Source organism: Equus quagga, chromosome 15, assembly GCF_021613505.1.
Source record: "Equus quagga isolate Etosha38 chromosome 15, UCLA_HA_Equagga_1.0, whole genome shotgun sequence".
NCBI classification, from domain to species: domain Eukaryota; kingdom Metazoa; phylum Chordata; class Mammalia; order Perissodactyla; family Equidae; genus Equus; species Equus quagga.
The window spans coordinates 93,534,527-93,547,409 of record NC_060281.1 but is presented as its reverse complement, the minus strand read 5'-3'; the positions used below and the strand labels follow the sequence as shown (position 1 = coordinate 93,547,409).

Here is a 12,883-nt window from a genome sequence, read left to right as displayed (position 1 = left end):
CATCAAAGATCTTCATGATGACCAGGGCTGGGCCTTGTGGCCCAAGCCAACATCACTGGCAATGGATGTGATTTCGGAAGGCATGAAGCACTCCTGTGACCTACCTGACCCTCCACTTAAGGGGTCTTGGTTTCACTAGCAGAGGTAGAAGTCCTCCTTGGTGGGTAGGCTGCCTTATTTGCAGGATCACATTGGCTAAGACACTGCCATCTTATGCATAATGAAGAATGTTGGAATAAGATGCTGGCCCTGGGTTTTTGTCTTCCCTAAGCAACACCTACTGTGTATGCAATGAAAGCACCCCTGGTCCTTTGCTGGAGGCACATTCCCCTGCCTGGGTCAGGGGTGGACCCTGTTGGTGGGTCTTCTGGTGACACAGCGGGGTCACCTGGAGCAAAATCTCTGGACATTACTGCTGTACCCTGGATGCAGCCTTCCTCTCAGTGTCTTCTCCAAGCTTGGTCTGTGAGCCAGCTTGGCAGGATCCCCGTAAAATTGCAGCTTTCTGGCCCACACTCCAGGGAGTCTGACCTAGTCTTACTCCTAGAGTGGCCCCAGCAACTGCCTTGTAAGGGCCTTCTCAGCAGATGATTACGTTCGCAGAAGTTGGAAAACCAACGCATTGGTATTGCAGGGCGTTTCTGCAGGACCCCCAGACTCTTCTTGACTTTGCTTGTATTGCCTCTTGAGCATCTCTCCTTTATAAACGTTCCATGTCCTTCTTCCCAGCTCTCAGAGTAAAGCTTTCACTCCTAATCAGACATACAAGCCGCCCCTGGGCTTGCAAGACCCTCTACCCCGTGCCACACACAGCCTCCATGCCTTTGACCGGCTTGCTGCTGTGGTCGCACGATCTTGCCTCCACTTCCAGCCTCGGTTCCCACGCGAGGTCATCCCGCGCCGTGGACCCCACCCCCAACACACACGTCACACCAGCCAACCCCAGTTATTTTGTGAGTCCACCGACCTCGCCCTCGAGTGGACACTCGGGCAGCTTCACTGCACGGAGTTGATGCTCAGATGTGCTTGAGAAATGAACCCGATCTTTGAGATTTATGAAAACAACAAGGTTGCTGAAAACTGGCCCGAACCGCGTGGTTTCAGAAACAGCCAACTTAACGTGGACTTGCAGCCCATCGGCGGAGGACAGCTGTCACCAGCGTGGCCACGCTGGCTGGGCGCGCGACCTTCTGACCCTCAGGACGCGCCCCCGCCCGCTCCATCCTCGGCCCGGCTCCCCTGCCCTTGGGCCCCGCCCCCCGCGCGCACCCCCCGGCTGTTATTGGCTGCCCAGCTCGGACTTCCTGTTATTGGCGTGTCTCAAGGAGGGGAGCGCGGAGGTGATCGTCATATCTCAGAGTTCATTGGTTCTTGTACCCGTCAATCACTCGGTGCCGGCTTTCTTAAATCGTCATTGGCTAGCGGGCTCAGTAGGCGGGGTTCGGCAGTCGCCGGGACATGGCTGACGGCGGCGGCTGGCGGGTAAGTGTGGTGGGCGCCCGGGACCTGCGGGCCCGGGTCCGACCGTGCGACCGGATTAGCCGAGCCCTGCCCCGGGGGGCCGCGGGGTGGGCCCCGGGCCGGCGGCGCTGCGGTCCGACTCAGACGCACCTCCCCCGCAGCCGCCGCGCCCCTGCGAGGCCTACCGCGCGGAATGGGAGCTGTGCCGCAGCGCAGGGCACTTCCTGCACCACTACTACGTCCACGGCGAGCGGCCGGCCTGCGAGCAGTGGCGGCGCGACCTGGCCAGCTGCCGCGCGTGGGAGGAGCGCCGGAGCGCCGGAGCCCAGGTGCGCCGGGGCGGGGTGGCTGCGGCTCCCCGCCGGGGCGCCCGAGGGCGCGGGCCGCAGCCTGCCCACGTTCTCGCCCCAGGGTCTGCAGAGGGGCGCTGCCGGGGTCCCTCTCCTCCTCCTGCTTCCCTTCTTTAGAGAAATATCAAAAATTAGTGTATCGACCGGGCTTTCGGACGGCGTTAAGGACAAAGCGAGGAGGGGGGTGTAGAGCGTTTTGGAGAGAGAGGAGGGACCCCAACAGGGTCGTCAGCTGGCCTGCAGAGGCGGAGATCTCGCTGAGTCTTGAGTGACTGGCAGCCAGCCCCAGCAGACTTCACCCAGCCCCGGGGGGAGGGTGGGCACGACTCAGGAACAAAGAGAAGGTCCAGGTGCTTGGAGGAGAAGGAGGGTATGCTGTAGAGGGGTAGGGGATGAGGCTGGAGAGGTACCGGGGACCTGGCTGGCCTTAAAGGGTTTAGATTCCAGCCTAAACGTGTGCTGGGAAGCATGATTTAATTTCTATCTTTAAAAGGTCAGTCTGGCTGCCCGGGTAGGAGAGTGTATTATGGAGGGGCAGGGAGACCTGTACGGAGGTTGTTCCGGTTGTCAGTTGTCATTCAGCAGAGATTGATCATGTTGGGCACTCTTCGGGATACAGGAGTGATGAGAACAGAGCCCCTACCCCCCTGGCACATCCATTCTAGTCTAGAATACCTGGTGCCTTGGAACTGTTGTGGTTGGGGAGATGGAGAAAAGCTGTGAGGGCTCAGTGCTGGCGGGGAGTGCCAGGGGAAGTGGAGCCAGCAGCCAGGCCACTGCTTCAAAGTTGTTATATGTGTGTGGTTATTGAAACAGACAAACTGGTGTGGAAACCAGGCTGCTGAATAAAAGAAAATGGTGACAAGTCCATAATAAGTGGAAGTCCAAAAGGTGGGAAAGATAGCTTCTAACCTATATGGCAAGAGATTAATAACCTTTGTTTGTATGTATGTATATGTGTGTGTGTGTATATATATTTTTTAACTCTTTTTTTTTTTTTTGGTGAGGAAGATTGGCCCTGAGCTAACATCTGTTGCCAGTCTTCCTCTTTTGTATGTGGGACGCCACCACATCCTGGCTTGATGAGCGGTGTGTAGATCTGTGCCCATGATCTGAACCCACAGACCCCAGGTCACTGAAGTGGAATGTGTGAAGTTAACCACTATGCTACTGGGCTGGCCCCATATATATGTATTTTTAAAGAGAGCTCTTATGTATCAGGAAGAAAAATGGAGATGATTTGAGAATAGAAAAGTAGGCAAAGGACACAAAAAAGGAATTCAAAAAGAAGACCAAATGGCCTGGTATACAAGTCCAAATGAAAACAAGTGGTTTCTGACAATCCAGCAGAATATCACAAGTGTCAGTGGGGTTTGGAGAGTCAGGAGTACTTGTGCAGTGTTGGTGGAGTGTCGTGTTCTGATTACCTAAAAGTCAAATGCATACCTTTTGACCCCACAGTTTTACTTCTGGAATTTTATCCTAAGGAAGTAATTGGGTAACAGTGCACAGTTAAAAGTTCAAAATGTCCAGGGGCTAGCCTGCTGGTGTAGTGGTTAAGTTTGCATGTGTCTCTTCAGCGTCCTGGGCTTGTCAGGTTCGGATCACTGGTGTGGACTTACACATTGCTCATCACTCCATGCTGTGGCAGCATCCCACATACAAAAAGTAGAGAAAGATTTGCACAGATGTTAACTCAGGGCCAATCTTCCTCACCAAAAAAAAAAAAAAAAAGTCCAAAATGTCCATTGTGCCACTGTTTGTGATAGTGCCAAAACTGAAAGTGTCCTAAATTCCGCTAATAGACATTTGACCAAATAACTTCCACACAGTGGAGTACTACATAGCCATTAAAAAGAATAGATAGTAATCTATCCAGGCATGCAAGGGTGCCTACAGTATATTACTTAGTGAAAAAAGTAGCAAGTATAACAGTAGAAGCTTATTCTTTCTTTAGGGAATGTGATAGCTCTAGAATTTGGACCTAAAATTCTGTGGGGAGATAATACCTTCACCTCAGGGCTGGAGGTCTGGGAGTCTTCCATATTCTACTTTGCATTTCTGATTGCTTTTTAAACAAGAACAAACCATTTTGTTTGAAACAATGGAGCTTGTGCGCAGACAGACAAGTGGACAGCTGGAGAAGGTGAGAATATATGTGTAGAGAGGCCAGCATAGTGCCTCCCATGAGCCCCTGTCGTGGTCGTGATGTACTGCCCTGTGCTTATTTTTGGGGGAGAGTGACAGAGAGAAGCTAGTGGACTGGGTGACATCTGTTGTCTGTCTGGACTCCTCGTCTGTCCAGGGCTCTCTGGGCATGTGTCTCTGGCCTCATCTTCCCCCTTCTGGCCACTCTTTCAGACCCTCGTCCCTCCTCCCAGCTCAACCCGCAGCCCTGTCTTAGCAGGTGAATCTGAGTAGGTCAACTGAAGGCATCAAGCCCTGAGCCCCAGGAGAAGACATTTTAAAATTTTCTCAAATTATGGTGATCTACACAAGTTTTTCACAGTAGCTTGGGAGAAAGAATGAGCTAGATCCGTGTGTGCTAAGAGGGAACAATCTCAAGGTTCACTGGGTAGAAGCAGCTGAGTTTCAGAGTGCTGCCTGCCATATGTGCCGTTTGTCCATCTGTGTTGGGGGTGCTGAGGAGGAGGGAGGTACAGGGGCCATGTGAGGGCCCGTGTGAGGCGGGAAGTGACCGGGGTCTCCTTTGTACAGCGGTCCCTCTGCGAGAGCGAGCGTGCAAGAGTCGAGGCTGCACGGAAGCATGCCCTCGTGTGGGCCCCAAGGCAGAGCCCCCCGGCAGACTGGCACCTCCCTCTGCCACAGGAGGAGAAGGACCAGTGATGAGCACCCCTGCACGGCCTCCTCTGGTCTGCTTCAAGTGGGGCTGGCACCCGACGCTAAGGACTGTGACCAACCCAAGCAGTCGAGTGGCTCCCTGGGAGCTTCCGCCTGGCTCGGAACATGGAGCACGATGGCTCAGCCCTGCTTGGCCAGCCCTGCCGTGCACTCAGGGCGCTCCACTGCTGCCACGCTCTGAAAGACAGCTTCCAGGAAACCAAGCACCACCAGACCCCTGTGAGCAGCCAGGTCAGGCTGGCTCGTGCTCGCCCCTGAGGACAGTAGCACAGGAGCTGACCGTCCCAAGGTCTAGAATTCTCAGGTAAACTCTTGAGTGGTAGTGCTGACCCCTGTGGACACTTAGGGGGTCAGAATGTGGTAGCTAAATGGTTGTGCTGCTGTGAATGCCTTACTTGGCCCTGGTGTGGTGATGACTTCATTGCCAGCCACAGGCCACTTGCTCAGTTCCTCTGCAGGCACAGGCAGGGCGTGTCTCGGGACCAGCACGCTTCACCTCGGTGCACAGGTAGGCCCCTTGGAGACCGTATTTAAGAAATGCACACAGCTACAGAACACACAACCTGGCATAAAAAGGGTTCGTGGACTCTTGGCTTAAAACACCCAAGCCCAAGACATGGAATTTTGGTCTCCTTCCCTCAGAATTTCCCCTGGTCATTTTTAGAAAATGTAGAATGTATCAAAAGCCATCTCAAACGTTTGATTCCAAATAGAAGCTGAAAATTAAAACCACAGTTTAACTGTTGAAATGGTTAGATTTTGCATCTGACATTGTGCTCGAACACTGTTAGACTTTTGTATGCTTATGCTCTTGTAGATGTTTTTAAAATATATCTATGTGAACCAACAAAAACTCTAGTTCTTGAAGAGGTCTCTTTATTATTGATAATGTGATTTAGCATCTTGTGGCTGCAGAGCAGGCCCCAGTGTGGTGCTCAGGGCCAGGCCAGCCACATGCCCAGTGCCTTCCCCACTGTCTTCCTGGCCAGCAGGACCCACTGTGTCCTAGTACCTCCCTCATGACTGGGCCCCAACCTTGCCACAGGTGGTGAGTCAGACATCTTTTAAATAATTCTTTGGGGCAAAATAATCCATGACTTCACAAGGGTATACATTAAAGAATGAAATTTCCCCTCTTGTGTATGTTCTGTGTGCCACCAGAATCCCTGTGATTGTGTGTCCCCCTGTGAGTGGTGGGAGGTGTGCACATAGGACCCTGCTAGTCCCTCTGTGTGTGTGTGTCCCTGTGAGTGGTGGGAGGTGTGCACGTAGGACCCTGATAGTCCCTCTGTGTATATGTGTGTGTGTCCCTGTGAGTGGTGGGAGGTGTGCATGTAGGTCCCCAGTAGTGTGTCTGTGTGTACCTATGAGGGGTGTTTGCAAATAGGACTCCAGGAACAGAGGCGAGTCTAAAGAAGAGGCAGGGTCTCCCCATCCCCAGGGGGCCTTGAGGTGTCTAAGCCAACGATGGTGTCTCCATCCTGGCACTGGCTGGGAGAGAGGGAAGGCTGCCAGAGCTCTGTAAGCCTTCTCCTCACTCTGAAACATGGGGCAGGGACATTTGAGTTTTGATCGGCGTGTGATGCCTGGAATTGCAGCAGCTCTTTTGGGGTTCCTGGGGCAGGGCTGGGGCAGGCAGGAAAAGCCTGGGAGCAGCGGCTAACATTGTAGTCCTGAGGGACTCAGCTCATGGGAGCCAAAGTCCCCCTCGTCTGCTTGTGTAGAGCCGTGGGCTGCCTGCAGCTGAGTGCTCTGTTAGGAACCTTCTCAGCTACTCAGTGATTTCCACAAGGACAGAGAACCATCTCTCTGGACAGAATATTCCTGAATCCCCACCTGTGTTCACCTGTTCACATCTTCTGAGCACCCACTGCACGCCAGGTGGGGTTTGAGGTTCTGGATCACAGTGTTGAAACAGACAAGTTGCCTTCAAAGAGTTCTGGTTGTGGTGTAGGGGCCAGGCATAAACATTTAAACATCGTTAAATAAGTGTCTAAATGATGGTAAGTGCTGTGAAGAAAATGGTCAGAGTGATGAGATAGAGTAGTGTATTTCAGCTTTTGAGATAAAACTGACAGTAGCAAGTGTATTATGTTATGGTCTGGTACCTACTGTTACATTCAGCATATGTTTTTGAAACAAGCTTCATAAAACAATACTTACTGTACTGTGGGTGATAAACATTGACATTTTCAGTTCTGTGCCATTGAAAATAAACTGCTGTATATGCAATTTGGATGAACTCAAGGAAATTATGCTGAGTTGTAAAAAAAAAATCTTAAAGGAATACATATGGCATGATTCCATTTAGGTAACATTGGTGAAATCATGTAATCAGAGATGGAGAACAGTTAATGTCGGGGATTAGGGATGGAAGGAGGGGGTGGGTGTGGCTTTAAAGGGGTATTTACCATCCTGTGGTGATGGTACCTTGACTGGTGGTTACACAGGGCTGCACATGACAAAATTGTGTAGAGCTAACACACAGATGAGTGCAGACATAATGGGGAATCTGACTGTGCTCTCGGCTGTAATGGTGTCACTCTGGGTCCTGATACTACTTGGTGTGTAAGATGTTAACACTGGGGGAGGCTGGGGGAACTGCACATAGCACCTGCCTGCATATTTATGTCCAACCTCCTGTGAATTTCAAAATAAAAAAGTGCTGGCCATGGCCCACTGAATTGGTTATACAGCCTAACACATAACACCTACTGGTTCAAAAGCACTCCTGCCAAGTACCTGCGGTGGGCGGGGAGGCAGGGAAGGCCTCAGTGTCTGAGCCTTGGCCTGGAGGAGGGGGCTGGAGCTTTGCATGGCAGAGAAAGGGGCCACAGGCCCTGAGCAACAAGTGCCATGTGCCGGCGGGGGCGGGGCACGGGCATCTGCAGTCAGGTCTGGACAGGATTCTCACCTGGAGGTAGCACAAGGCCTGCCTGACTCCCGTTGACAGAGCCTGTGGCTGCTGCGCAGGAGGAGCTGGGGGAGCGCCCAGCCTGGACAGGTCAGCTGGCTGCTGCAGTGGAGCAGGCAGAAGGCCACGACAACTTGGGTCACAGAGATGGCAGTGAGGTTGGGAAAAGCCGCTGGGTTCAGTATTTGTCTCACTGGCAGAGCCAAAGCACTTAAAACCCTCAGGCAACATTTTTATCCAGTGAAAACATTTATCTGGTAAGAGTTTTTTTTTTAAGTCACTGATTTCTTTTTAAAGATTGGCACCTGAGCTAACATCTGTTGCCAATCTTTTATTTTTTTTTTCCTCCTTCTTCCCCAAAGCCCCCCAGGACATAGTTGTAGGTTCTAGTTGCAGCTCCTTCTGGTTGTGCTATGTGGGACTCTGCCTCAGCATGACCTGGTGAGTGGTGCTAGGTGCGCGCCCAGGATCCGAACCCGCAAAACCCGGGCCGCCAAAGCAGAGCGCGCAAACTCAACCACTTGGCCCTGGGGCCAGCCCCTGGTAAGTTTTTTAACCAAAAGTGAACCACACACTAGGAAAACAGACCCTCTGGATTCTTATGCAAAGAAAATGTTTCCCTGGTTTATCTGCACTAAGGTAGTGAGGAGCCGAAAGCCTTTCTGAGGTGGGGATCAAGGCACTAGGAGGAAGGGCTGTTTTCACACTGGGCTGAATTGTGCCCTCCTAGGGCGGTTAGAGGTTGAAGCTCTAATCCCTGTACCTCCCAATGTGACTGTTTGGAGACAGGGTGCTTAAAGAGGTAATTAAGTTAGAACGAGGTCACTAGGGTGGGCCCTAATCCACTGTGACTGGTGTGTCCTTATTAAAAGAGATGAGGATACAGGCCCAAAAAGATGACCATGTGAGAACACAGGGAGAAGGTAGCCCTCTGCAAGCCAAGGAGACAGGCCTCAGGAGAAACCAACCCAGCAAGACACCTTGATTTTGGAGTTTTAGCCTCCAGAATTGTGAGAAATCAATTTCTATTGTTTCGGCCACACATTCTGTGATATTTTTTCTGGCAGCCCCAGCACACTAACATGTTTACTGTTCCAAACTAACAGCCCTTGAGCAAAAGCCTGAGAGCCCTCTGCCCTAGTCAGGGATCACGCCCTCTTGGGGGACACAGCAACTTTGTTAACTAGTGTGTCCCTGGCTTGCTCCACTCTCTTCAGCCTCCCTCCCCAGCTCAAAGCTGGCCCTGCTGATAATACAAGGAAGCTCGTGTGCTCCGTCTGCCCACTGGCAAGGCCCTGCCCCTGTTCTGCACACATAGCACACGGCCTACACGTCCTTCACCTCTGCTCCTCCAGGTCACTTTGTGCCTCTCGCTGGTGGAGCCTGCCCCACACAGTTGGAATATCCCTTTTTACTGGGGGGCAGCAGGCGACGTCTTGGTCATTTCTCCCCAGGACCTGGCAAAGAAGGGCAGTATCTCTCGCCCCCTTCCATCCTCAGGTGAATTAATTTCGACTCTAACATAAGACAAAGAGACACTTGATTAAACTTATATTTATTCACAGCATGCCTGATTCTGTGACAGGCAGGCTGGAGCCTGGGTCCGTCTGGCTCTCAGGGGCAATGTGTTCTGTGGACGGCTGCCTGCAGCTCTATCTCTTGAACTCCACCTGTGTGTACACCTTGGTGATGTCCTGGTACCTGCCTTCAGGGGGCTGGTAGTTGGAGACCGGTGGTGTGTAATCTGGCCCTTCTCTCTCAAAGGGGAACAGACTGGGGTCCCGCTTGATGGCCTCCTCATGGAGCTCTGGGGACATGAGTTGTAGCTCCTGCAGAGCTTCCTGCTGGGCCTCAAGCATGGACCTGATGGTGTCCCTCTCCATCTCATGCTCTCGCTGCTTGTACAGGGACCACTTCTTCAGGAGCAGAGCTCTCCGCTCGCCTTCCTCAAAGGGGAGCTCTGTGTGAGGCCGCTGTCTGGGAACACACAAATCCAAAGGTGGGAAGCTGGGGAGCACTGACCTTCCTGGCCAGAGAGTCTCGGTAGTCACATATGACGCAAGCCTCCCATTGCCAATCACAGATGGAACTTAGGAAAGAAAGTGGGAGTTTGGGACAAATTAAGGAATGGAAAGTTGAATGTTGTGGCAGCTGCAAGTGATGCTGGAAACCAGTGCCATTTGCTTTACATGAAATAAGAAACAGTGATGCTCTGAGAAGACTAGTAGCACTTCCTCTGCCCTAGGCAGAGACTACCTTTGGTGAGAGGGGACTTTGGAGAAAAGTGAAATAGTGTTATGAAAATGGACACCAAAATCCCAAGGAGTCAAGAGCCCATATCAGCCTTTGGGTACCAAAAAAGCATCTGCCGTGTCCAACTTGTAAGTAGAAATGGTATACCTTTTTTTTTACAAGAAGGAAGCAACCCTGCCAACCCTCACGCAACACATCCCAACTGTGAGGATTTGCATCATAAAGCAAGGGGCCAAGGGTTTTCTACCATCAGGATGGGGCAAGGGCTGCAGACCCAAGGTCCAAGTCATCAGCCACAGCTGAAACTCCTCGTGCAAAAGAGTAGCAATATGAACTCCCGAGCAGTGCTGATAGGCGCTCATTCAAGCATCTGGCCTGGCTTATCACAACTATTCTGAGTTTCTTTACCACATTCAGCCATTCAAGAGCACCACCCAGGAATGCTTTCTCCAACTCCCACAAGACACATTCACAGAGAAAAGGAGTCAGGGCCAAGTCAGCCCAAGCCTGCTCACCCCTTCCCATCACAGGCGTGAACAGCAGACAGAACTACCTGAAGGTGATGGAACTCCTTTGCCCTGAGGAGCTCAACCCTAGAGGACCCTTACCGTGCTTGATCCAAGAACTTCACAGGTGTAATAAAATCTTCAATGGGAATTAGCTCCTGGCTAGCCTTTTCCAGTCGTCGGATCCTCTTTTTCAAACGGTCCTTTACTGCTTGGTCTTTTTTAGGATCTACCTTCTTCTTCTTTCGCAGAGGTTCTGCTCTGATGGATGAAGCAAACATTAATTTTCCTCTTCAGTCTCACAGACATGCTGAGAGACATGGAGCTAGGTAGAGTGCCCCAACTTATCCTGAGCTCTCCACTGGGGAAGGAACTACATGGGCCTGCCCGCATGAGCTGAATGTGGCAGGGAGACAGCCTCCACCCCAGGGTCCTGGTGAGAAGTGTGTGAGCCCTGTCAACCCAGGAAGGGGTGAAAAAGCTTCATGGGGCGTCAGGGTATAAATTAAGGGGAAGCACTCATCTTTAGTGCTGGGGTTGAGGTATGCCTTGGGATTGCACTGAAAAGTGAAAATGCCAAACTGATAAATTAGAAGCTCCTTACTCACATTTTAAATGGATTTGTGATTTATAAAAATGATTTGAGTAAGACTAAAAGAGACAGTATAATAAAAGTTACTGGCATGTCCCTGTTTACTTTCTGTGATTTCTTAACCAATTTCCCCATCCTAGAGCATTGACAAAAGTCTGATTTACTCTCAGGAAAACATCTCCTATGGTGATAATTTACTATTAGAATAATCAAATCATCTAGCATCAAGACCAAATTTTAGGAATCAAGTCCCTAGAAAGCATCCAAAGTCACAGGTGGAAAAACTAATCCTCGCATCTCCCCCACCTCTCTAGGGAATCAGAAATGGAAGGCCCACAGAGAAATAGAAGTTTATGCTGTGCCCTTTAAAACACAAGAATCCCTTCAAAGCTAAATAATTCTTATTTAAACTCCTGGCTTTTTTTGTCTTTTGTTTTTGCTGAGGAAGATTCGTCCTGAGCTAACATCCGTTGCCACTCCTCGATTTTTTGTACGTGGGACGCCTCCACAGCAGGGCCGCCGAGTGGTGCAGGTCTGGCCGGGCTCCGACCCCGCAAGCCGGGCGCAGAAGCGGAGCGCGTGGCACTTTAACCACTCGGCCACCGGGCGGCCCTATATAAACTCCGTTTACATGTAACATTTGTTTTCTGATTACAGACACAGCGGTATTCCATAGAGAGAGTGTTGAAATGGCAGAAAACCATCTGCCTAAATTTGAGAAATTATAGGCGATTAATTCTGCAAACGTCCAGTAGTCTTGCTTTGTTCTGTCCAAGTGCACATCCGTCCGCACTGACACCCACAGAGGCCAGGCCCACGGCTGAGTACCTCATGGGAACGAGATCCCAGAAGGACAACAACGAAGCTCGCCGGCGGGTCTCTCTAATCTGTGTCTGCCAAGTTCCCAGAAGCCTGAAAGAGACGAGCATTATAAATACCTGATTCTCCCCCACTAAAGAAAAAGAAGAAAAATTTACGATGCCCTCAAAACCTGGGGTACGCAGAACTGCTGGATGTGACAGCAAGGTGACATGTGGGAGGTCCTTCCAAATCCCCCATTCGCACCAGAGGGCACTCGGGCAGGGGCCCCGCTGGCCAAGGCCCTGGCATTTTAACCCACAAGAAGAGGCGCAGTCAGCTAGCTATCCGTGGACAAGCGCGGTCCCCGGGCAGAGGATGCAGGCCAGGTCCGGCCTGCCCGCACCGAACCCCCGCGAACCAGCCGCGGTCCGCACTCACCAGCTCCCCGGGCGCAGCACGCGCGCGGAAGCGCCCAGCGCCGCGGCCATGGCCCCTTTGGCAGGCGACGGGCGGCTTCCGGGCGCGCACCCCTCTACGGTCCGGCCCGCGGTGCCCTACGAAAAAGTCCGGCCGTGCCGCCGGTCCGCAATCCCGCGTTCCGGCCCCGAAGAGCTGAGCCTCGCCTGGCCCCGCCCCCGACGCAGCCCCGCCCGTACGTCCCGGTGGCGCTTGGGCACGCCCCGAGCGCCTCGCACCTCGCGCTGCGCGGCGGCCTCTCCTTGGCCCGCGGCCGGCACCGCGGGATCTCCTCCGCCGCAGGCACGTCCCCGCCAGCGTTTCCCTCCGTGGTCGGCCTGCGTCCCTGCGAGGGCCAAGACCCCGCGGTGCGGCCGGAGTGGCCGAGTGGGTGCCCCTCGCCTCCTCCGGGCCCAAGTGTCCATGTCTGTGAAAACGCCCCGATCTCCCAATAAACACGGCCGCCTCGGGCTCCCCGTGACTCCCCCCGGGGCTGGCTAGGGCCCCCCGCATTCGTTCGAGCCCCGGGCGCGGCCGCCCCCCGGTGGGTGCATCCCGGCGCCGGCACGTGGCCTGGAGCTCGCGAGATGCCCAATAGACGCATGTTGATGAATGACGGAAGCTAGTTAATTAGCTGGACTCGGGACCGGCGAGGTGGAGCTGGTGAGCGACCGTGCACGCCGTTCCC

The 12,883-nt window shown here is 52.7% G+C and overlaps 2 protein-coding genes across 3 annotated transcripts; one reads left to right on the top strand and one right to left on the bottom strand.

Annotated features, from left to right (window-relative positions):
• The first annotated feature begins 1,438 nt into the window (after positions 1-1,438).
• Positions 1,439-7,026, top strand: C15H22orf39 (chromosome 15 C22orf39 homolog). Its single transcript, XM_046641473.1, has 3 exons — positions 1,439-1,482; positions 1,623-1,790; positions 4,530-7,026. Exons 1-3 carry the CDS (start codon positions 1,459-1,461, stop codon positions 4,656-4,658), a joined length of 321 nt encoding a protein of 106 aa, XP_046497429.1. The 5' UTR covers positions 1,439-1,458; the 3' UTR covers positions 4,659-7,026.
• A 2,100-nt stretch (positions 7,027-9,126) lies between these two features.
• On the bottom strand, positions 9,127-12,863 carry MRPL40 (mitochondrial ribosomal protein L40). Of its 2 annotated transcripts, none has more exons than XM_046639563.1 (4): positions 12,435-12,863; positions 11,767-11,850; positions 10,449-10,607; positions 9,127-9,564 (listed from the first exon to the last, which is right to left on the bottom strand). In XM_046639563.1, the coding sequence occupies exons 1-4, from the start codon at positions 12,797-12,799 to the stop codon at positions 9,240-9,242; spliced, it is 933 nt and encodes a 310-aa protein (XP_046495519.1). In that variant the 5' UTR covers positions 12,800-12,863; the 3' UTR covers positions 9,127-9,239. The 2 variants fall into 2 exon arrangements, with proteins under 2 accessions (XP_046495519.1, XP_046495520.1); XM_046639564.1 differs by lacking the exon at positions 12,435-12,863 and adding an exon at positions 12,178-12,335.
• Positions 12,864-12,883: the final 20 nt, after the last annotated feature.